The 25,097-nt window shown below is 38.1% G+C and overlaps 1 protein-coding gene across 2 annotated transcripts in view; it reads right to left on the reverse strand.

The window, feature by feature from the left end:
- Nucleotides 1–25,097, reverse strand: part of LOC126203755 (probable ATP-dependent RNA helicase kurz) — a 134,753-nt gene that overhangs the window by 13,743 nt on the left and 95,913 nt on the right. For both annotated transcript variants that reach the window (XM_049938125.1, XM_049938124.1), the window contains 3 exons: nt 14,154–14,410; nt 13,867–14,035; nt 2,635–2,732 (listed from right to left, as the gene is read on the reverse strand). In XM_049938125.1, the coding sequence (XP_049794082.1) occupies nt 2,635–2,732; nt 13,867–14,035; nt 14,154–14,410 (524 nt within the window). The remainder of the gene's footprint in view (nt 1–2,634; nt 2,733–13,866; nt 14,036–14,153; nt 14,411–25,097) is intronic.

Genomic DNA, 25,097 nt, shown 5'->3' on the forward strand with positions numbered 1-25,097 from the left:
CCAAGTTGCTATGTTGTTGCTATTTATGACAACAAATGGTACTTTACATGGTTGTGAAGTAGAAGGTGATGTACTAGTGAACTTCATGGCACCAGTAGGACCAGCAAGATCATTTCAATGGACACATTTGACAGATGTGTTGGATTCCTTTGTAACATATTCTTATGACAGTTACAGTTCCTACCAGTGTGTTAGGAAGGCAGTAAAATTTTACATTCAATATACAGAATACAGTAGCTACAGCATAGGAAAACTTCTGCTGAAAGCACAAGCGACTGGTTTTTGGCAGTTAAGGCGCACTAAACACTTAATGATAGGTTGTGTTGATCAATCTAAAAAAAAAAAAAGGAAATGAGTGTATGGCATTGTTGGCCGGGAGGCCCCATGCGGGGGCTTTCGGCCGCCGTACTGCAAGTCCTTTATAGTTGACACCACTTCGGTGACTTGCGGGTCAATGGTGATGAAAATGATGATGAATGACACACAACATCCAGGAATATGTTACAATATTAGAGAGGAAAATTGCTACTCACCATATAGCAGAGATGTTGAGTCGCAATAGGCATAACAAAAAGATTCACACAATTACTTACATACACACACGCGTGCATGCGCACGCACACACACACACACACACACACACACACACACACACACACACACAACTTGCACACATGACTGCAGTCGCAGAAAAATGAAACCACTCTGCAGTGAGTAGGAACTTTCCTCTCTAATATAGATTACGTTCCATCCTGGATTTTCCATTGCTTGATTTCTACCTATATGTTGTTGCTTAGTGATTAAACAATTTGGGTGGGGGTGGGGAAATAAGAAGAGTTTAAGACTTTTTTTTCCAAATTGTGTTCTGCAACAATGGTCATATCACCAAATGTATCTCTGTCAACTTCTGGGATCCACAAATGCCTTGCAATAATACAGTGAAATTTTGAGACATGTTACATTATGATCTACCTACGCAGAGTACAAAATTTGGGTTGGATAGAACTTGTCCCTTTTGTGCTACCACACTTTGAAAGCCTACATTTTTTCTGGCGATTTTTCAGTTTTTGTGTTTTCCTGAGCATGTAACTCAGTATGTGTGGAAAGTATGGTAATGATGTGTTTAGCCCACATCAGGCTTACTAGAAAAATGTTATCCCCTTCTTGAGTGAATTACATTTGGTATGGCAGGCACCTACAATATATGTATATTTTTTAACATGTTACATTTTTATTGCATTTTTTACTTTTTCCCAGAAAGATGTTGGGTGTTTTGATAGATTGTGTGTGTTCCTTCAGTGGATGTTACTCGGTGATAAAAATTTCATTCGATTGTGAGGAATAGTTCCTAAGATATTAAGCCCTGAGGTTGGCTCTGAAGATAGATTGCCCAGTGCAGGTTGTATTTTCCGGGTCACACCACCTTTTTTCACAAGCGATAATTCAGAACTAATTTTCAGGGGAGCGTTCCACACATGGTAGCATTCGTGTGCTCAACTTCAGCCAAATCTGAGACTACGAGCTGGAGCCCCTGGTTGAACTGACAAGGAATGACTTTTATGTCAGCATTTACCTAAATAGGATAAAGGAACCTCCGGTTTTAAAAGCAAACGCCAGCATACACTTTTATTTCCATTATCCCTACGATAGTCTTTGATACATGGTTAACCAGAGGATTATCACTTTTAGAAATTTACCACTGATCTCCTTGGGAAATAGTGAAAAGTTTTTGTCTGAAATGATCATTTAAATCAAAAATATATTAATGTTGTTTACAATAAAATTTAGAGCAAGTAGGTACTGTGTGGTTTATCAGTTCAGTCACATGGGGAAACTAACCAACTGAAATTTAGAATAATTGTGAGAGTCTCATCTAAATAAACTTTAATGAAAGACATGTTTATAATACCATCAGCTGCTGTGTAAACTTCATTGAAATGCAATACTAATTTTGGTACATGTGGGCCATCTTCTGGCACTGAACAAAAATTCATTTTAGCACCTTGCTTTCATATTTATTAAACAATAGTTGCCTTATTATTGTGTAAAGTTTTCTCATTTAAGTCAATATTAAGGCAACTGTGTTTAATACATGAGAAAGCAACATGTTAAAACGACTTTTAGCCCAGTGCCAAACACGGTCCGCATAATCATAAACTAATAGTACATTACAATAATGTTTATATCGCAGCTGATGGTGTATATAAAATGCCTTTTATTAAACATACTAAATACTTGAACAAATATTTCATGAATAAACTTTGAAAATTTTTCAAACAATGGAAAATTGGTGCTGGAATCAGAACAACATGAAATAGATTGCTACGCACCACATAGCAGAGGCACCGAGTGGCAGACAGGCACATTGAAAGAAGAATGTGTGGTATTATAAGCTACTGGACAGAGTCCTCTTTTAGATGTAGAATATTCTTAGTGCCTGGAGACAACAGCGACCATGTGTGTATGAAAGCTTATAATATCAAAAGTCTTATTTCTACATAATCTGTCTGCCACTCAATGCCTCCTCTTTGAAAATACACTTAAAAACATCCATGGTGTCTTACATTGTAAATACAGTTACTAAATCATCATACTTATTTCTCATTGTAGGTAGCACTAATAATTATGACTTACACTTTGGGTTGTCTTTCCACACATCAAGAAGTTTTCTGCGCGAGTCTGCTCCTTCAGATGCAAGAACCCTCAGCAAAATTTCTGTTCTTGGCTGTAAGCTGTAATCAAATTGTTAGTTGTAATCAAAATTTACTTCTCTTGAGAATCTATAAAATCAAAGTACAAAATAATACAATTTTTGTGTATTTTTACAGAACATTTCTGAGTTGCATATGTACTTTTTCTTTCAATTTATTCCTTAAAACAACAGATCCATATTATTATTCTGAATAAACAATCATTTCAGCTTCCTTATGATTACTGTCTGTTGTGGAACATATTTTATGAATTCATGTTCTTTCTTATCTCTCTCATTGCATTTCATACTCTCAGTTTCATATTAGGGAACTTCAATAAATATCAGTCAGTACCTCCTGATACACTTGTGCTTAGCAATAATGGTTGGCTATTCACTATAGTTCTGCAATAAACTGATTTCAGTTAGGAAGACTGTAATATTACAAATGGTCATTTAATTAAGGGACTAAATATAATAATTTCAAGAACACCATTATTTTCAGCTGAGATGCCTCAATTCACTATGTCACCTGATTAAATTTCTACACACTTTATCAATACTAATAACATACAGTAATGAAATTCTCCAAAACTGGAGCAATGTGGCATTTGTTTTACATCACTAGAATGGGGACAGACAAAAAAAAGTAGTTTGGCCTGGAATCTCACTGACTGGAGCAGAATTGTTTCAGTTATGAGTCCTGTTGGAAAGTGGGTTGCAGTGACAAGTGAAGACATGCCTGCAGATGCCCCAGACAGTGAAGGGATACCAAACTCAATTTTGCCCATCATATGGCCCCACAACCAGGAGGGAAAGAGTGACATTGCATTTCACAGCATCAGCCTTACAATACGTCAGTACCGTGATGACATTCTACACCCCATTTTGTTGCCCCGCATTGCGAGCAATCGTGGGCTTACATTTCAGCAAGATACAAGGAGAGAGTTTCAACTGTTTATCTTTCTGCCTGCCAAACCCTACCTTGGCCAGCAAGGTCACCAGATTTCTACCCAATTGAGAACATTTGGAGCATTATGAGCAAGTCCCTGCAACCAGCTTGAGGTTTTAATGGTATTATGTGCCAAATGGACAGAATTTGGCATGATATCCCTCAGGAGGACATCCAACAACTCTATCAGTCAATTCCAAGTTGAATAACTGTTTGCATAAGAGCCAGAGGTGGACCAAATTATTGACTTGTTCACTTTGTGAAGCCCTTTTTCTTGAATAAATCATCCAAATGTTCTGAAATTGCAATCATCTGTTCGTGTGTACATGTGCATCACATGTACCACTATCTGTCCTATTTGGACAATTCCTTAATGCCCCCCCCCCCCCCCTTGCCGCCAATCTTAGAGTGTATTTTGGAAGATGAATGGTGACTTGTAAGTAGTCACAACAAATTTCCAGTTCCAACGCTGTTAAAACCCTGCATAATACTGACTTTTAATTCATTTTCCTTTCCCTGAGACCTAAGGGGGTTCACGACCCTCCTTGCCTTTGGATACAAGTAGTTTCATAATTTCATGGAAAAACTTCTCATAAAGCAGAGTATATGGACCTTGTCAAATATCTGTGTTGTGCTGAAGGCAATTTGTCTTCCGTATTCAAATTTAGACTCTTAGTGGCTGTTTTGATATTACAGTGATGTGTTGTTGATCCACAGGATAATGTCTTAGAAGAGACTGTTTTCTTCTGAAACACTGTCAACAGTGTGCGGCTGCAGGGTTATGTTTTCTTGAACTGTCATTTTATACAATGAAATAAGACAAAAATGAGACAAATCTGGCACTAAAAAGACAAGTCGTCATTTTCTTCCAAAAATGGAAAAAATAAAATCAAAGTTGGTATAATGAAACATCAACACCACCCATAAAATAGAATGATTTTTACCTGTCCCTAACTATTGGTCTGTCAACTTTCTCATCTATAATCATGCATTTATTTACTGGACACTGTAAATATTGCTTTCATGTAACACCTTGGAACATTGTTCCTGAATCTCTCTAATTAACTATCATAAGGGCTTATAATGATTTTTTTTAACTCTCTGCTCCTGCAGGTGATCTTGCATCATTATTTACTACTGAAGTTCAATTGTACTTTAAATGTAAGTTTAAGTACTACACTATAGTCAGTTTAGTCTGTAGAGCAGTCAGCCAACTTTAAACGCAATCTTGAATGCTGTCAGCCAACTTTAAACTGTATATTCTGATGAGTCTCTTGTTTATTTGAAGAGCAAAACCTGTAAATAAAAAATACAAAGTGCAACTTGTTGCTGTTTTCAAAAACTTAGTTTTAAGAGACGCTGTCCTACAGGCAATGCCTGCTCTTGCTATGTTTCAGAGAATTTACAAAATAAACACTGTAGAACCAAAAATTTCCAATCTTTCTTTTTCATCTACTACCACAATAATTCATACATGAACAATCTTCAAAGCCACAACAGCTGTGTGTCAAATCAGGTATTGCAAATGTACACTTTATGCACATCAGTACAATAGGTTGTGCCAAAACCATTAGGTTAATGTGTGTGAATACCTTTTACTGATATCAACAATATAGGAAAACATAGATTACTACTTACTGTAAGGAAGACATGTCAAGTTGCAGACATGCACGATTAAAAGACACTCACATGTAGCTTTCGGCCACAAGCACACCTCATGCACACAGGACTGCCAACTCCAGCATCTCGGACTGAGATGCTGGAGTTGGTGGTCATGTGTGCATGAGGTGTGCTTGCTTGTGTGTGCATGAACGTTGTGTGTGTCTCTCTTTACTGGTGAAGGCTGTGGTCCACAGCTTCATATGAGTGTCTTTTAATCACACCTGTATGTAACTTGATGTGTCTTCTTTGTGGTAAGTAGCAATCTGTTTTCCTATGTTGTTGATATTCCTACCTGGAGTTCCCATTGTTTGATTTTACTGATATCAGAACTATTCTTTACGAAAAACAGATGATTTCTATATGCTCTATATTATACATATAATTATTGCTCTTTTAACACCCAATCAGTGAGCTCATATATGCAGTAACTCATCTGGCAATATAGTTTAAAAACAGAAACTCAAATTTCCAAAAATCATAAACACTCACTACTGTGCATATATTTCCCATATTTCTTGGTCAATTTGGGGGAGGGGGCCAAACAGCGAGGTCATTTATTCCATCAGATTAGAGAAGGATGGGAAAGGAAGTTGGCCATGCCCGTTTCAAATGAACCATCCCGGCATTCACCTGAAGCAATTTAGGGAAATCACGGTAAACCTAAATCAAGATGGTTAGATGCAGCTTTGTACTATCATCCTTCTGAATGCCGGTCCAGTATGTTAACCACTGTGCCACCTGGCTCAATTCCCATATTTCTTCTGTTTGGAGTTCCCGATTGGCATTTACAGTCAACACTATGTTATTTAAGACTTGTTAAATTTGGTGAATGAAGTTATTAATGGGATTACCAGTGAAGCATCCCTCCTGAAGCCCAAATTGAGATGTACTAAATATAACTGAGAACATAAGCTTGCTTAGTCAACTGCACTGATGAAATCATCTCCAGTTACCAGCCAAGCATTGATGAGTAGTAAAATTGCTGAAATGTTGCTTTGAGACTCTGTTGCCATTTATCTACTATGCTGTGAAGACTTTTAAAAGTTCAAGTTACCACTGCTTCTGCCATTTACCAGCTGTCACGTACAAATCATTAAAGTAACTAATACAGCTAGGATAACTACTAATGAAAATCTAAAATTTTATTTTTCCATACAAAATAAATCAGTTTAACTCTGTTCAGCATGTGACAGAGAAAAGACATGGAAGAAAACTGTTTTGCTAGTTTGAGAAAATCTTCTGAAGTTTTGTTACCAATTTGATATACCGGGTAGTTATAATTAAATGTTCCCTACTTAACACATTATAACATGGAAACTAACTACCGTAAGAGTACCAAACTTGGTAGCATTAATGTCAAGGACATGGGGAAGAAATATAATGCAAGATCAATTCAATTGAAACACTTTTAATACGCTGCTACGGTACATCATACCACTACTTACTAGTACCATTACCGCTACAAAAGGGGCTCAATATGATGCCCATCAGTCTCCTGAAGAGTCTGAAAGCACACGATGGCATTCTGCACAGCAGAACGGAGCATGTCCATAGGTATGCTGGCTACCTCTCTTGATATGCTGCACTTCAGATCAGTACATGTGTGAATGTTCCCCTGGTATGTCCTGTCCTTCAGGTAGCCCCACAACCAAAAATCACAGGCAGCGAGGTCAGGTGATTGCGCTGGCCAAGTATTTGGAAATGATCAGATGATAATTTGGTCATTTCCAAATGTATTTCGGAGAAGGAGGTAAACTCCACGAGTGATGTGCAGTGGGGCCCCATATTGCATCAAAACTGTCGAGTTCATTGAGTCTCTCTTCTGTAGGGCGAGTATGACATGCAGGCGAAGCATACTGCAGTGATGCTTGCCAGTCACACTGCACGTCTTTGGTCCACGAGTGCCAACCTCTTCAAAAAAGAAAGATCCCCACACTCGACAGTTCCATCTGTTCACCCCACCCGTCAAAGAAAAATGAGCTTTGTCTGTCCATAGGATAGTCCAGGGCCAGCCCTCGTCCAATTCAATCCTTGCGAGAAAGTGGAGAGTGAAGTCAACATGTCATTGTGCGTCCTGAGCTGCAAGCTGCTGTATGACATGGATACCATTTGAGAATGATTAAAAGAACCTTCTGTACAGTGAACCACAGGATGTTCATCTGTCGCGACACTGTATGCTCACTGCCTGACAATCGGGAATTGCATGCAGCGTTGTCTGCCACAGCAACAGTGATTTCGTCAGCCAACTGTGGTGCAACTGGTCGTTGACCTCTTCCTGGAATGATGCTCACTTCTCCAGCTGATTTGAACTTCATCATACTCCGTACAGCAGGTGGAGAAAGAGGACCTTTTTGCAATCTTTTCAGCTGGTGATATTCTCAAAATGCAGCTGCAGCGTTACTGTTATTTTGATAACAGAACTTCACCAATAATGCCCTGTTTGTTTTGTCCAAGCTCATGTTGACACGTCAACAAGTTCAATGTGACTGGTCAGGTGTTTAAGACCATGAATCATGATGACTGATCACAGCACCTGGTGGCCATAGTTGGAACTGGATGGTGGCACTGTGACACACAGAAATCATGCACCCCATACTCTGTACATTAATGCTAGCATGTTTGGTACTTGTATGGTAATTAGTTACCATGTTATAATGTGTTAAATATGGAAATTTTAACTACAACCACCCAGTATAATATTTTGAAGGTAGCTTTCATTATGCTAGTACGGTAATGAGACATTATTTCTATAATTCTATGCTGCATACTATTATAAATATTAATGCATGTTAGGCACATGTGCTGAGCACTTCGTCTGTAAGAAGTGTAATTGCTACAGAGCTCAAAAAATGATTGAAATATACCCGAAGAACACTATAAAACAACAGTAAAAGCTTATTTATTCCATGAATTTATTAGGCAACCCCATGATGGTATCTACACCTCACAAAAGGATGCCAGCATGAGGTCTACAATCACTCTATGAGGCTACATTTATAAAAAGACATTAAATATCAAATAACACATCATAATGAGACTACATTTATAAACAGGCATAAATTATCAAATGGGGCAACAGTACACTTAAATCAACTACTTTACACATATAGTACCCAGAAAACCCAATAGCAAAAATCAGTTCATCCCTCCTATAAGGTGTCAGGTCAGGTAAAACAGACACTTTGTTGAAGTCATAAACAGAACATATTGATCCTTGTCATCTGGTCACACAAAAGCAGCTTTGTTAGCTTTTACAAAAATAGTCTCCTCAATCTCATGACCCAAATTTGATATAACAACTGAGATATCATGTAGGCCTATGGTAATTAAAAAATTTTCCTGATGAATTATATGTTCAAACAAATTTTGGGTTTGTAGCCAGTCGTAATTTAATTCATTGCACGATTTTCAACTGGGCACCTGTCTGTCATCTTCAGATGAGGCACTGAAGACTGACAAAGACTTGCTCCATTCTGCCCCACAAAGCACGCTGTGAGTATTCCGTGCACGTGTCAAAATTCAAGTTGACGGATGGACCACACTTCAAAGCAGCAGCACCTTCACTGGTGGAACTCAGGTGTCCTCTGTGTAACAGCTCACTGCAGCCATTGGTACACTTTGTTGTCTTCGATTAGACCAAATTGTGGAGATTATGGGGTTCCATGCACTGTCCAACTTGCAGCTGCCATCACAGTTCATCAGATTTTCTGCCAGGTGTATTTCCATGGATTTTTTAACACTGGAGTCCCAAAAAGATGTTGTTGTGGTCAGAGTCACAGTTTTATAATACTCAATTGAATGTCTAGTGGAAATACAGTGACTGGCAATAGCAGACTTGTTTGGTAGCAAAAAGGCATGTGCAACACTGACGTTCAGTGCAACATTCTTCATGGTGTGTGTGGTCCGTCCTGTGTTAGCCACACCACACTGACAAGCGTATTTGGTAAATTCCAGCCTTCTGCAATACAGGGTTGCCACAAGTCTCCTCAAGTGAAATACCCTGATTTCCAGACAAGTTTTAGCATTTTTCCCTGACAAATTTTGAGAGCTCAAGGGTAAGTAAAGGCAAAAAAAAGTAAGGACTTCGGTATTTCTAACCATGTGAGCAAAAATCTTAGTACTAACATCAACATCTTTTGCAATGAACTGTTTTTAGATGGAGACAGCAAGCCAAATGGATATACAGCATATACATAAAGTCCAGCAACATTTCAATTGTTTATTGCACAAGAACCAAACATTGCACAGATATCATACACATGTCATTTTGAAGAGAAAACCTGAAAAGTTTTTTCCATGTATACTGCTACAGAATAGTTTGGAAATTTGCCGATAGTCAGCGTTAGTCACAAAAAGGCTGAGTCCACATGTGGAGTGAGCTTACTGTGTGGTGGAGTTCAAAATGGCCTCCTCGATTACCAGATCTCACTCCGTGTGACTTTTTTCTGTGGGGACACATTAACAATCTGGTGTATGTACTGTCTCTATCATGTGATGTAGCATAGCTCCAGGAGAGAATACGGGAAGCGACTGCCACAGTCGACGATGGCATGCTGGGACAGGTATGTCAAGAATTCAATTACCGTATTGACGTCTGCTGGGTCACTCATGATTCGCGTATAGAATGTTTGTAAAAAAAAAAACTTTCAGATATTGTCTTCAAAATGCAATATGTATGATATCTGTACAATGTTTACCGTATTTACTCGAATCTAAGCCGCACTCGAATCTAAGCCGCACCTGAAAAATGAGACTCGAAATCAAGGAAAAAAAATTTTCCCGAATCTAAGCCGCACCTGAAATTTGAGACTCGAAATTCAAGGGGAGAGAAAAGTTTTAGGTCCCACCTCCAAATCGAAACAAAGTTCGTCTAACTGTAATATGAGACACAATTTAGGTCGAATGAATGACGATACAGCTGCAGTAGTTTGGTTCGAGTTGTAAGCTTAGCAGTTAAGCTTCACCAGGTAGACATTGCTATGCGTCAGGTGCTCCGTCCGTATTTATACAGGTACCCTTCCTTTTCACGTGCTTCGTCTGGTTTGAATTGATTGCTTATTTTTCTTTGATCTGATAAGCGCCGTTTTCTTTGTTATAGGTGTTTACGTCACTCTAAGGTGAAAATGCATTACTGTACTGTGTCATGCATTGTTTGTCGCATTCTGATTGTGCGTGTTTACGGCCTGTCGCCGCTCGCGGCATGGCCTGCTTTTGTGCGCGCTACCGCCGCTTACAAATAGAAAATAGAGAGGAATCGTCTCATTAGCGAAACATTTGTTGTTACTTACACTACTGCTTTCTTTGATAATGATCAACAAGAACCAAATAATTGACTGCGTATGATAGATGATGTTCTGAACGAAATTTTAACGAAAATTTTTCTCCGTTTGAAAATCTTTGCAGGCGGCTTTTTAGTTCATTACATTCTGCACAGAAATTAGAGTCATCTTAGATTTAAAAATCTAGTCAATTGCCGTGCTTCATTTCTGACTGTATCACTATTAGGCAGAAGAATAATACGAATATAAACATTACATGATATGTATATTCTTCCGCGTTTGCTGTTGTCTCACTCTAGTTTCGTAGTTTATTAGGCAGACAGGATTTAAATGAGATAGTAGCAAACACTAAACAATACATGGCAAAATGTTTATATTCGTATTATTCTTATAGTGAAGAGAATACTGCATGTGATTCACAATTCATAAAAGTTCCTATTAGCAACCATCTCTTCTCACAGGTAGGAAAAAATTCAGAACGCAGAGTTGGCCATATTGACAAACATCCCAAACAGTCTTGCCAGTCGCATTTTTGTAGTACATTGAAATGCAGCTACATTCGAAGATGAACAATACGGAATTTGTATTTACTTCATTGGATAATGTACCAAAATGCAGTGGTCGAAACTCGGGGCGGAGGAAAAAGGCTCGTCTTCAACCTTTTTTTTTTTTTAATTTATTTACTGACGCAGAGGTTTTGGTGCCAGTATTTATCTTTGTGCCTACAAATCATGCCTTTGTGGCGCTACATATATTCGACGGCAGAAGTTAGTTGTGGCGGCACCCACCAACATTTTTCAGAACTCCCGCTTGCTTTGCACTCGATTCTAAGCCGCAGGCGGTATTTTGGATTACAAAAACCGGAAAAAAAGTGCGGCTTAGATTCGAGTAAATACGGTAGTTCTTGTGCAATAAATAATTGAGAGTGCTCCCGGACTTTATGTACACCCTGTATGTTTTATAAAGACCAATGACATTATTTTACTTCAATAAAATGAAACACACTTGGTGACCAAAATACGCATTTCGATGGAATCACAAGACAGATTTAAAATTCCTTCACTAATTTCACAAATAACCTCAGAAAAAAAGTAGGTCTCTCGAAAGAAGGGCATGGAATAGTAGCGTAAAGCACACTATAGTTGACTGCCAATAAAATGTTGGTTCTATTATGTTTGTTATTGTTGGTTATTACCCCCTGTGTTACGTCTATTATTTTACAGGTATTGAGAAGTTTTTCTTTCAAGAAATACATGAGTACGCAGCCTCAAGCTGCCTGAGAATGCCACAATTTTCCTCTTCTTATCGCCACACGGTTGAGGCGCCTTGTCACGGCCCGCGCGGCTGCCTCCGTTGGAGGTTCAAGTCCTCTCTTGGGCATGGATGTATGTGTTGTCCTTAGTGTAAGTTAGTTTAAGTTAGATTAATCAGTGCGAAAGCTTAGGGTCTGGTGACCCCAGCAGTTTGGTCCCACAAGACCTTACCACAAATTTCCAATTTCATCTTCTTATCATCCCATATTTTCTAATATATAAACTACTTTCAAAGTGCCAAAATGTACCAGAAAAAAATAAAATGTCTATAAAATGCCACACCTTCCAACGTACTTGTGGTGAGTCAGTCACAATTCCTGAGATTCATCGCCCACGGGCTTTGACCTGCCAAGGAGCACCACGAAAATCCGCCGCATTACGCCACACACAAATAGACCTGGCCTGCAGGCAGATCAGTGACACTAGTTCTGAGAGGCAGGGCCTGCACATCAGTGGGAAATGATGGGCTTCAGATCGGCAGGCCTGAACCTTTAGATGTACCCACAGAAATGACCTGCAGTTTTGGCCTGTCATGGAAATCTACTCATGTGGCCAACTATTCACATGTCACAGACACCATGTTGATGAAATGAGATAGCAGTGATAAATCAATGCAACAGATAGCTTGTGTGAATACTCTGAGAATCAATAATAATAAGGATAGGTAGCAGCTCACTGTAAAGATGATCACTGAGCTGCAGACAGAAACACAGAAAAGACAATCACACTCTCATAATTAAATTTTTGGCCGTAGTCTTTGTCAGAAAACGAGAGCACACACACATTCACACGATCACTCAGACACAACGGATGCACACATAACCGCTGTCTCCGACCACTGCATCACGAGTCTCTGAGAATCAGATCCAAACAAACCACTCCTCACACCTCCCTGCCTGCCATCGGCAGCTGCTAGGCTAGTGGCAAGAAGTGGTGGGAGCACTGATTGCAAGCTGAGGAGAGTGGTAGAAAGGGGAGAAGCAGTAAAAATGAGGGAGTAGGGAAGCAACGTACGTATTCAGCTGCACCCAGCCACTGGCGATGCATGACATCTCAGTAAATAAACCATTTCATCTACTGAGGCAAAACAGAGATTTTTCCAGTGCTCCTTTCAAATTTCCCTGATACATTTGAAATTCCCTGATTTCCAGAACTTGTGGCAAGCCCGGCAATAACAAATCCTTCTTCACCGATCCCAGGAGCCCTGTAATTTTAGATGGCAGATGAAAAATCACTAACTTGAAATTTCCAGAGGATTCTTGCTACTTTAAATGGAATGTTTCCTACAAAAAGAAGAAAAGCTATAGATTTTACTGACATATTCTCCTTTTTATCCGTTTCCTGATTCTTGATTTTAACTGACAGTGCCCGGTTAATGTGCTGAGTGGAATATCCATTCTTTCCAAATGTTGTCTTTAGATGGGTGAGCTTTTTCAGTACACTACCTAGATCTTAGACAGCGTGAGCTCTGTGTACGAGTGTTTTAAGCATGCTCATAGTTTGCAAAGGGTAATGACAACTTGACACTTGCAAATACAAATCAGCATGAGCGAGTTTACAATAAACTGATTGGCCTAGAGAGCATAGATTGTTGAGGACATTACTAGAATCACATGTCAAAAAAGACCGCTGGCAGGCATTTTCAACAATTTGGGCAATGTTGCCAGATAGGATTCATGAACTTTGGAAAATACTTATTTCCTTGCACGAGGGGAAAGGGGAGGGGCAGGTCACATGCCTTACAAGAATTTTAGTATTCATCTTTACTGGAACACCAGCCTTGGTGCATGGTTTTCTTCTGATTAATTTTGTTATTTGGAAAACAAATATAATTACCTTTAATTTCATATGCTGCATTCATTAGGATTAGAATCTTGAAATACACATCTTGTCTAAACTATTGTGAAATGCCACTACTACATATATTGTTTCTATTTAAATTTTTTCACATATGAGCTACTATAAACTCACTTTGCCCATGTCTTATTCATTGTTGCTGGTGCTGACAGGAGAGAGTTGGTAAATCTTTTTAGTTTGGGGAAAACTTCTCCCTCAAGGAAGAATCTTGCAAACCACTGATACCGTTGTCTTCCAGTGGGATACTCCAATTCCACCACCGGTAACTGCCAACCTGCTCGTCCTGCGGAAATATGAAATGACAAGACAATACTTAGCAATATTATGCAACACAATACTTGGCAGTAATTATAGGAAACTATAATTACCAGGCAAGAGCATACGACTTAACTTTAACATACCAAATGTTCCTGTAATGTGACATTTTACTACACCAGTTTCCTGGCAAAAGTGAGGAGGTGGATCAGTCTGTGGTTCCGAAAAGTTGCACAAGGCTGGAGCATACACAGGTAACCACTCAGGCTCTATTGCTGTAATTCCTCGCATGTATAACTTTCCATTTGTTTCATACACTTCCTGATAGACTACCCACTCTGGGTGTTGTCGTTTTAGAACTGAGTGTGCATGTATGAATACTGGGTCTTCCATCTCTAGGCACCTGCAATCATGCAGTTAAAAGAAACAAAAAGTTTTCCATCAGAAATTGTAGGTAGTATTTGTGATCATTTTCAATCTGCTCATAATGTAGTGATAGCAAAGCAAAATTATTTACAATACTAAAAATGATGTCCTATGAATATGGGCAGCAGCCTATTGGGAAAGTGGTGAGGGTAGGGAGTTGGGGAGAAGGAAGACAAAGTGAGAGTGGGAGGAAGAAAGAAATCCTAGATCAGATAAAATTGAATTTTAGTGAGTTTCCACAACTTAATAACTCTCAAACTCATTTGGTGCATCCAATTCTAAGTCCTTTACAACACACTTCATTTTAAAGGTAATCCTTTCATATGGTGTTACCGTGATTGTCATTTTCTCTCTACTGAATGGATTTGTGTCAGCTAGATAGCCAACTTTCTCATTTTTTCCCAACAGTCTTCTTATACCCTAATATCACATTTCTCATTATGTGTCCATAATTCTGATCCATGATTATTGATTCCTTTCACAGATGACCAGTACACACGAGAAAGACTGACTAACTAAACTACTTTGCTAAAAACGAAGTGTGACTGGTTGAAGCTTAATGCTATTTTGTCTAAAACTGACATGGTGAGACTGTAGCTGTGTATAATTAATGTAGGTTGATTCTTACAAAGAAGAAGACAGCAACCACACACTATTAATAATGCTATTTATTTAAGTAAACAGCACCGTAAATGGTTTCGAACTAACAAGTTCATCATCAGATGGCTGTTCACAAGATTCACTTTACATAATCATCAGTTTTTGATTTTTACTCTCCCACTGTAGCGAACTATTCTTGGTGTGTTGGTGCCCTCAGGTAGAAAACAATGTTAGAAACACCCTATGTGAACATAACTAATCTCCAAACGATGTAATACGGAGTAAACAAATATGTGAGGTTAAGTAGTTATAGTACTTACATGGAAAATTCCACAAAATTTTCTTGCAAAGTTACAGGATTGTATTTCTGAAATATTGCAAAGTACGTGCAGCACTTACATGATTTGCATATCACCATATTGTGCAAAGCACAAAACACACACATACACACACACCAAAAAGTATTTGCCACATGTGAAGTTGACACAAAGATTGAAGTTTCACAAATACAACACCGCCAGAGATGTTCTCTCTTACAGATATTACGATATATAGATTACTTTGGTTTCACAGTATGAAAGTTTATAAAGAATAAATGTAACATCAAGAACAAATGAAACACAAAGATAAACCTTACATTATGAGCATATAATATAACAGATGAAGTTGACAGATGTAGTAACCGGTTTGTGTGAATGCTACTTACATGGTAAATACTATGCTATATACTGGGAACAACATGGAAGTGAGATAAAATGAATAGAACGACACTAGCAATTATATTAACATGGTATGGCGCACTGAGATTTTGAATGAATTTTACAGTTGCAATAAAGTGTGACTGAGCAGGGAGCTATATTTTGGGGTAAAGCAGCACTAAAGAAGTTAATGTATTACAATGTATACATTGCTTTGTTTTGACAGTGTATTTATTTTATTTTTTTTTACAAAGAATTAAGGTAACATTATAGGCATTTATATTATAAAGAACAAACATTACATTGTGAGCATACAATATTCAGTGAGCATTAATTTCAAATAAATTCGGAGAATGCAGTAACCAGTTTGTGTGAATGTTACTTATGTGGTATTGTGTAAATACTGTGACATAAACAGGCAACAACATAGAGATGAGATAAAATGAATGATGTGACAGTAGAAATTATATTAATGTTTCTAGAATGAGATTTTCACTCTGCAGCGGAGTGTGTACTGATATGAAACTTCCTGGCAGATTAAAACTGTGTGCCCGACCGAGACTCGAACTCGGGACCTTTGCCTTTCGCGGGCAAGTGCTCTACCAACTGAGCTACCCAAGCACGACTCACGCCCGGTCCTCACAGCTTTACTTCTGCCAGTATCTCGTCTCCTACCTTCCAAACTTTACAGAAGCTCTCCTGCGAACCTTGCAGAACTAGCACTCCTGAAAGAAAGGATCCCCCAGGCTGTGGCTAAGCCATGTCTCCGCAATATCCTTTCTTTCAGGCGTGCTAGTTCTGCAAGGTTCGCAGGAGAGCTTCTGTAAAGTTTGGAAGGTAGGAGACGAGATACTGGCAGAAGTAAAGCTGTGAGGACCGGGCGTGAGTCGTGCTTGGGTAGCTCAGTTGGTAGAGCACTTGCCCGCGAAAGGCAAAGGTCCCGAGTTCCGAGTCTCGGTCGGGCACACAGTTTTAATCTGCCAGGAAGTTTTATATTAATGTTATATGGCTCAATTTTTTTTTTAAAATCAGTTTTATAGTTGCAGTAATGTGTGACTGAGTAGGTAGCAATATTATGACGTAATATTTTGTTTGGATTATTGATAGCATGTTGTTAAAAGGAGTAGTGTTTATTTATGTTTTAAACTGGAAAGTAAGTAAGTGAAATTTTGTAGAAAGGTTGCATTAGCTAGCTCTGTCTGTTCATTGCAAATATAGTGTGGTGATTTGCTTTTATGCAGGCAATTGACACATTAGCAACCGAGCTGAGCAACATGCACAATAACATCAAATTCACTGTCGACGAAAATCCAATAACAGCATCAATTTCTGAGATTTAAAAATTTCCAGCAAAAACCAGAAACATCACTTTGAAATTTATAGAAAGCAAACAGCCACATATGTGTGTGCATCAACAGCTCATCTTGTCATCCAAACAAACATAAGATGGCATACTTCAGGCCCATGCTGAATCGCCTGCATAAAATTACACTTGAACCAGTTGAACAACATAAAGAAAAGAATATCATCAAAGCCATAGCTCTAAACAATGGATATAATCCTCACACGATTGATAAATTATCACAAAAAATCCAAAAAACAGCAGACAACAAAGCCCCACACCAGACACCTATGCAGTAAAAAAAAAAAAAAAAAAAAACAGTAAAAAGTGGCAGAAAATATGTCTCACTTCCTTTTCTAGGGAGCATATCCCATAAAATAAGTAATCTTTTCAAAAACACAAACATAAATATAAGCTTCCACACAAACCATAAACTTCAGCAGCTAACCATTCATAATATAAAGAATAACAACCCCCCACGCAAAAGATCAGGTACATAAATTCTCAGATGCCAGAATTGCCCCTTCTTCTATATTAGGCAGACTGGGAGAAACTTTGAGACTCGATTCAAAGAACATTTAGATGCCACACGTTTGAACAATCCTTCAAAATCTGCATTTGCAATGCACACAACTCTCAGTAAATATGGAGTAAAAAACATCGAAGACCACATCCAAATATTGCACCATGCTGAGAAAGGTAGCCTCAAGAATCTGCTTGAAGAGACAGAAATATATATACATAAAAGCAAATCACCACACCATATCCTCAATGAACAGACAGAGCTAGCCAATGCAACCTTTCTACAAAATTTCACTCACTTACTTTCCAGTTTAAAACATAATTAAACAACTCCTTTTAACAACAACATGGACTTAATAATCCAAACAAAATATTACATCATAATATGGCTGCCTACTCAATCACAGATTACTGCAACTGTAAAACTGATAAAAAAAAATTGGTGAGCCATACTACATTAATATAATTTCTACTGTCACATTATTCATTTTAACTCATCTCTATGTTGTTGCCTGTTTACGGCACAGTGTTTACACAATACCATATATATAAGTAACATTCACACATACTGGTTACTATGTTCCCTGAATTTATTTGAAATTAATGCTCACTGAATACAGTTTGCTCACAATGTAACGTTTATTCTTTATAATATAAATGCTTGTAATGTTACCCTAATTCTTTGTAAAAAAAATAAAAAAAATTAAAAAATCTACTGTCAAATCAAAGCAATGTGTACATTGTAATACACAAACTTTTTTGGCACTGCTTTACACCTAAATATAGCTGCCTGCTCGGTCATGCATTAGTGCAACTGTAAAATTGATCCAAAATTTCAGTGTGCCATACTATGTTAATATTATAATAGAGGGAAACATTTCACGTAGGATAAATATATCTAAAAACAAAGATGATGTGACTTACCAAATGAAAGTGCTGGCAGGTCGACAGACACACAAACAAACACAAACATACACACAAAATTCAAGCTTTCGCAACAAACTGTTGTCTCATCAGGAAAGAGGGAAGGAGAGGGAAAGACGAAAGGATGTGAAACTCTTTGTCTTTAAATATGCCTGCTTGTGTCTGTATATGTGTGGATGGATATGTGTGTGTGTGCGCGAGTGTATACCCGTCCTTTTTTCCCCGTAAGTCTTTCCGCTCCCGGGATTGGAATGACTCCTTACCCTCTCCCTTAAAACCCACATCCTTTCGTCTTTCCCTCTCCTTCCCTCTTTCCTGATGAGGCAACAGTTTGTTGCGAAAGCTTGAATTTTGTGTGTATGTTTGTGTTTGTTTGTGTGTCTGTCGACCTGCCAGCACTTTCATTTGGTAAGTCACATCATCTTTGTTTTTAGATATATACTATGTTAATATAATTACTAGTGTCACATTATTCAGTTTATCTCACCTCTATTTTGCAAAAACAGACATAATGTCTGCAGAGATACCGCAATCACTTTTTATATAATGTTATTTATAATCCGTCTTGATTGCATGTGAAGGTTGCTGAGTGTGGACGGGTTACTCCTGTAACTGAAATTGCAGATCTGAAGATGGTACTAGAGGAACCGAAACTGGTCATGTCAATAAACATTTTTGCAATCAAGATGGATTTTAAGTAATATTATCTCACCTCTATGTTGTTCCCTGCATATAGCATAGCATTTAGATAATACCATGTAAGTAGCATTCACACAAACCGGTTACTACATCTGTCAACTTCATCTGTAACTTTATATGCTCATAATGTAAAGTTTATCTTTGTGTTTTATTTGTTCTTGATGTTATGTTTATTCTTTATAATCATCCATACTGTGAAATCAAAGTAATCTATATATCGTAATATCTGTAAGAGAGAACATCTCTGGCACTGTTGTATTTGTGAAACAGCAATCTTTGTGTCAACTTCACATGTGGCAAATACTTTTTGGTGTGTGTGTGTTTTGTGCTTTTCACAATATGGTGATATGCAAATCATATAAGTGCTGCATATTCTTTGCAATATTTCAAAAATACAATCCTGCAACTTTGCAAGAAAATTTTGTGGAATTTTCCATGTAAGTACTTACTATAACTACTTAACCTCACATACTTGTTTACTCTGTATTATATCGTTTGGAGATTAGTTATGTTCATATAGGGCGCTGTGACATTGTTTTCTACCTTAGGGCACCAACACACCAAGAATATTTCGCTACAGTGGGAGAATAAAAATAAAAAACTGAGATTATGTAAAGTGCATCTTGTGAACAGCCGTCTGATGATGAACTTGTCAGTTCGAAACCAGATATGGCGCTATTTACTTAAATAAATAGCATTTTTAATAGTGGCTAGTTGCTGTCTTCTCCTTTGTAAGAATCAACCTACATTACTTGGTTGAAGCTTGTTAGTTCATAGCTTTCATATAATTATAAATGGTACATTTTACTGCCTTCCTCCACAGCTTATTTATATCTACAGTGGATTAATAAAAACAGAGAGAAGAAAATCACCCTAACTACAGGCCTACGTCACCCCCCCCCCCCCCCCCCACTTTTTGGTAGAGAGGGAGGAGGAGGAAGTGGTCTTAAGTAGAATACTGACTCAATTACCACAGCATGCCAACTAACTTTCAGTCTGGATGCCATAAACAGGTCATTATAGAAAATCATGATCTCGCAAATAAAATTCTGACAAATGAACTTACTATGGCATTTGATCCTGTGGACTACAAAATTTGACACGGGCAACTAAAATTTGATCAAGTGCTCTTAGGATTTATTGAGACCTGCCTTCATTGTAGGATAAAACTAAACTCAAAATGATACAGACACAATGTGGGCTCCATAAGGTTTGGAATGTGATCTGCTAGTGTTCCTATCCCTCATAAATAACTTTTAGATGGCTCTCCAAAATTGTTCAAAATTGGTGATATTTGCTGATGACACAAACATGCTAATAAAGGACTCTAACTAAAACATACTTATCACTGTTCAAATGAAGACTGGAGACTCTTGCAACTGGCTCACAAAATCAGTTTAAGTCTAAATCTCCCATAGACTCATATTATGCAATTTAAAAACAAAACTTTTCTTGGGATCCAGGTGGATAAAAATTACAAACCGTGACAACAAAAATATAGAATGTCGAGAATTTCAGTTCACTTTGTTTTGCACTTAGAAGTACTTTTCATTGAATTGATTTGAAGTGCAAATTGGTGGTCTATTTTACATGACTTTTACCATGCTGTTTTACAAACTTACTTTTGGGGGGAATGCAGATAAACTAAAGCAAGTACTTATCCTGCATAAAACAACAGCAAGAATTCTGAGTGAAGTAGAAAACTGGACATCTTGCAATAACCTCGTTAAAGGTATTGGCATTCTTACACTTACTTTTCACTTGCAAATGGTCTCTTGCTCTTTATCTACGTCAAAAACCACCTTGTTTTATTTCTATGGGATTGGAGATTATTTTAGTTAATATTTAGTACATTACAGAAAGGAGACTGCTAGATCTACAGTTATTTATTTATTTATTTATTTTTGTTGAAATAGAACAATGATAGTGTTGTTTCAGATTGTGCCTGTTGTTAGTTTCTTTACCATCTGCTGTCCTAAACAATAAAATGTGGTGTCTGTCCAACATATGTGTCTGTTTTTTTTTCTTTATAAACAACTGGAGAAAAGGTAACCAGTCACTGTATTACTGAGGTTTTGGCCAGTCAACAGATATAAAAACGATACCAAACATGTAACTAAGCTTTGAATAATGTCTTTCTTTGGAGGTAGCATACTAACAACACACAAATACTTACAAAGAGTTACAATGAACCTGCACTACAACTCAAGTGGTTTCTTAATTAATTACCCCTTTAATATATGACAGTAAAATCTTCATTTTTTAATATAATCATCTTGTTCCTTCATTTAATTTGGATTGCATGAAAACAGAGGAAAAATGTTAACGTTATAGACAATATGCGTTAACTGTGTGTGCTCTATCAGTTTGGTGGGATGGATTTTTATTCCCTTGCATTTGAACTTATGCATGAGAAAAAGGAAAGTTGTCAATGTACCTTTATTGTTCCATTAACTGGGTACTGTATATAGATTTTTAGTTTTTTTTATTGTCTATGCTATGGGACACTATTGTAATGTGCACTTCTTTGATGCATTGCATGAGTCTGCTGACTATAATTTTACCTGGCTAGCAGATGGGACAGTAGCTTAAACGGTGACTGTTCAAAGTGTACAGAGAATCAAATCATGAACAGAAAATGCTGAAAGCAATCAGGAAGTTATGTATCATTTTTCATGCAAACCGTGTAACATGACACCTCTCCAGAGTGTGACAAAGCAATCCATTTAGTTTTGTGGTTCTAAAAGTAGTGCTGCACATTTATTTATTTTTTTGTTAACATATTTTGCAATTCAATTAGCACATATTTGGGCGAAATATATACCTGTTATTGAATCATTTTTATTTGTCATTAACAAAAGAAAAGAAGTGTATTTCTTTATATCATGACTAATAGCAATCGTAATGACTGGACACAAACTGAGAAATACCTGCAGATAGCTCAGCAGCCAAAAAGCAAATGAATGGAAGGAGAACAGATTTTTATATTCAATATTTTTGGAGCTATTGTTGCTTTTCTGTAGCTTACAAATAAGCTGAAAGGACATCAACATGTCTAATTCATATATAAATAATCATACTGTAAAAATCACACAATGGAAAATTCAAGATGGAATGTAACAATAACCACTATCCTTCCCACCCCTCCCACAGTGGTATTCCAACATCCATCGAACCACAATATACTCGTCCGTCCATACACAACCCCTGCTCCCAAGCCCTTACCTCAAGTCACATATCCCTGTAACAGACCTAGATGCAGGACCTGTCCCATACATCGTCCCACCACCACCTACTTCAGTCCGGTCACAAACATCACCTACCCCATCAAAGGCACGGCTACCTGTGAAACCAGTCACATAATGGCGGTAACCACAGTGCTGCATTTTATGTCGGCACGACAACAACAAGCTATCTGTCTGCATGAATAGCCACTAACAAACTGTGGCCAAGAAACAAGTAGACCACCCTGTTGCTGAGCACACTGCCCAACACGACATCCTTTATTTCAAAGACTGCTTCACAGCCTGTGCCATATTGATCCTCCCCGCGACACCCATCCAGTCCCTTCAACCTTTCAATGTTTCCAATCCAGCAATACATAGTCCTCATTCCACCAATTCACGCAGTCCTTTTACTTCTCTCCTTTTCCACTACCCCCCTCATCTCTCCCCCTGCCCTCCATCTAACCTCCTGCCCAACTGTATTTAGCTGCCCTACCCTCTCCCCACCTCATCCTTGTGTGCTCCCCAGCAGCACTTCACTGTCCTCCGCCCCTACCATGCTATCCCTCCTCCTCACTGTCCAAGCCTCCTCCTTACTCCCACCCAATTGCCGCTCTCATCATGCACTGCTGCTGTTGCTCGCAGTGGGGCCTCAGGTGTCAGAGGCTGCAGTCTTGTGTCATATCTATTTTCGACAAAGGCCTTGTTGACCGAAAGCTTATATTGTGACAGTCTTTTCGTTGTTCGTATCTGTGACTCAGCATCTCCGCTATATGGTGAGTAGCAACTTTCCTTTTCACAATATTGATAATATTGTAAAGATTTAATGGAGCTGCTTCATCTAAACAAAGCACATTGGCCAGAAAATGCAAGAAAGGTTTCAGCAGTGAACAAAGTGAAAGCATTCAAAGCTTAGGAAACACTGTCCTTTCTCCAGATTTGGCTATTTGGTGAGTGTCATTCCACAAATTGGCTATTTTCCCTTTTAAATATCCACCACATATTGTTAATGCTTACCTACTGCGGACACTGGCTTTTCTGAACAACATTCCCATAAATAAAAGACTTTGATGTTAATTTTCAATGGCTTTCCTGCAGTTCCTGTCAGATCCACAAAGTTAAGTGCTGTTGGGTTTGGCTGGCAGTTGGATGGGTGACCGTCTGCAAATTATATGTACTCTCTGCAGATGACATTTCTGTATGCAACAAAAAGTCAACCTCGTATATCTGTATTAAGACTGGGTCATGCAAATTCAATGCAGACACAATCAAAGCTCTAGGAGGGATAAGTCAACAATGGCTGTACAGGGTAACCAAGAGAGTGTGGTAAGAAGATGTAACTGTAGTGCAGGAGGACAGGGAGCTGTCACCCTATGATCTACAAATGGAAACAGTAAAACATGCATCAATTACAGAACTGTAACCTTGCTGTTGCACAATCTAACAATTCGAGTATTCCATTTTGGATTAAAGACTACAAAAATCTGCTGAACCTAGACTTGAAAAGAAAATGGCCATAAACCTCAGAAAAGGAACAAAATAGCAGTAAACCACATTAGTGAACTACTGATCTTGTCTTTGCCTTAAGGATGTTTTATGAGAAGTACTGAGAAAAAATAGAAACTTATGTCTACCTACACAAAGAGAAAGTGTTTGGTTATAGCATCTTTGAGGTCTTTGAGGAGGACTGCTTGAAAACTAGAAGAAACACAGAAAACTGACATGACAGTGGATAAAGCACCTCTCCAAGTTTTTAATTTGTACTATGCATTGTTGTAGAGCACACCACCAGGGGTCAGGTGTGTCAGAATATGTACACAAATCATCCACTCCGTATTGTTACATCAAACTAGTTCACATCTGTAGACAAGCAACACTTCCAAAGTGGGCTGCTCTTATTTCACCTTCCAGTGCAGCAGCAGTGACTTCAATGAATTGCATACAAATACTTGTCCACCCACATTGACATTTTCCATGTCACTAACAGGGCCACTATTAAGCAATTGTAACAAGGAGAGATGTTCTAGTCACTGATATGTGTCTTTCTTTTCTGTATGTTTTGTAGTTTTTGTGCATTCATCTATTGACACCCCCAGAGGTACTCACAAATAACCCTGTATATAAATACTGCCCATGACAGCTAATATTATTTGGTTGGTGCATAAGTTCAGAGCATTTTTGTTTTTTATGTTGGTATTTTAGTTGCTATGGGTTTATTTACTGATTGTAATATTTTATTTGTAGTTTGCTATCGCTGTTTGAAGTTAAATATTGTCTTTTGGAGATACTGAGTGGAACTGTGAATGCTAGAATATGAAGTACCAAGTAGAGAAATTGCAACATTTCCAACATATTCTTCTGTTTGAGTTCAATAGATGGGCAACAGCAGCAGAGACAGCCAGAAACATTATCACCATGTTTGGGGATAATAGCACTTGACAGAGCATGGCAAGAAAACGGTTTTCTTGTTTTAAGGAGGATCGTTTTGTCATTAGTGACCCTCCAATTTCAGGAAGAGCTTCGAGGTTTGATGAAGATTGTTCGAACATACTAATCAACAATGATCCACATCAGTGTGCTTGAGAACTGGCAAAAGTGATAAACTGTGATAATTCCACAATTATGTGACATTTGCATGGATAATGATACACATCA

The sequence above is a fragment of the Schistocerca nitens genome, chromosome 9 (genome assembly GCF_023898315.1).
Source record: "Schistocerca nitens isolate TAMUIC-IGC-003100 chromosome 9, iqSchNite1.1, whole genome shotgun sequence".
Taxonomy (NCBI): domain Eukaryota; kingdom Metazoa; phylum Arthropoda; class Insecta; order Orthoptera; family Acrididae; genus Schistocerca; species Schistocerca nitens.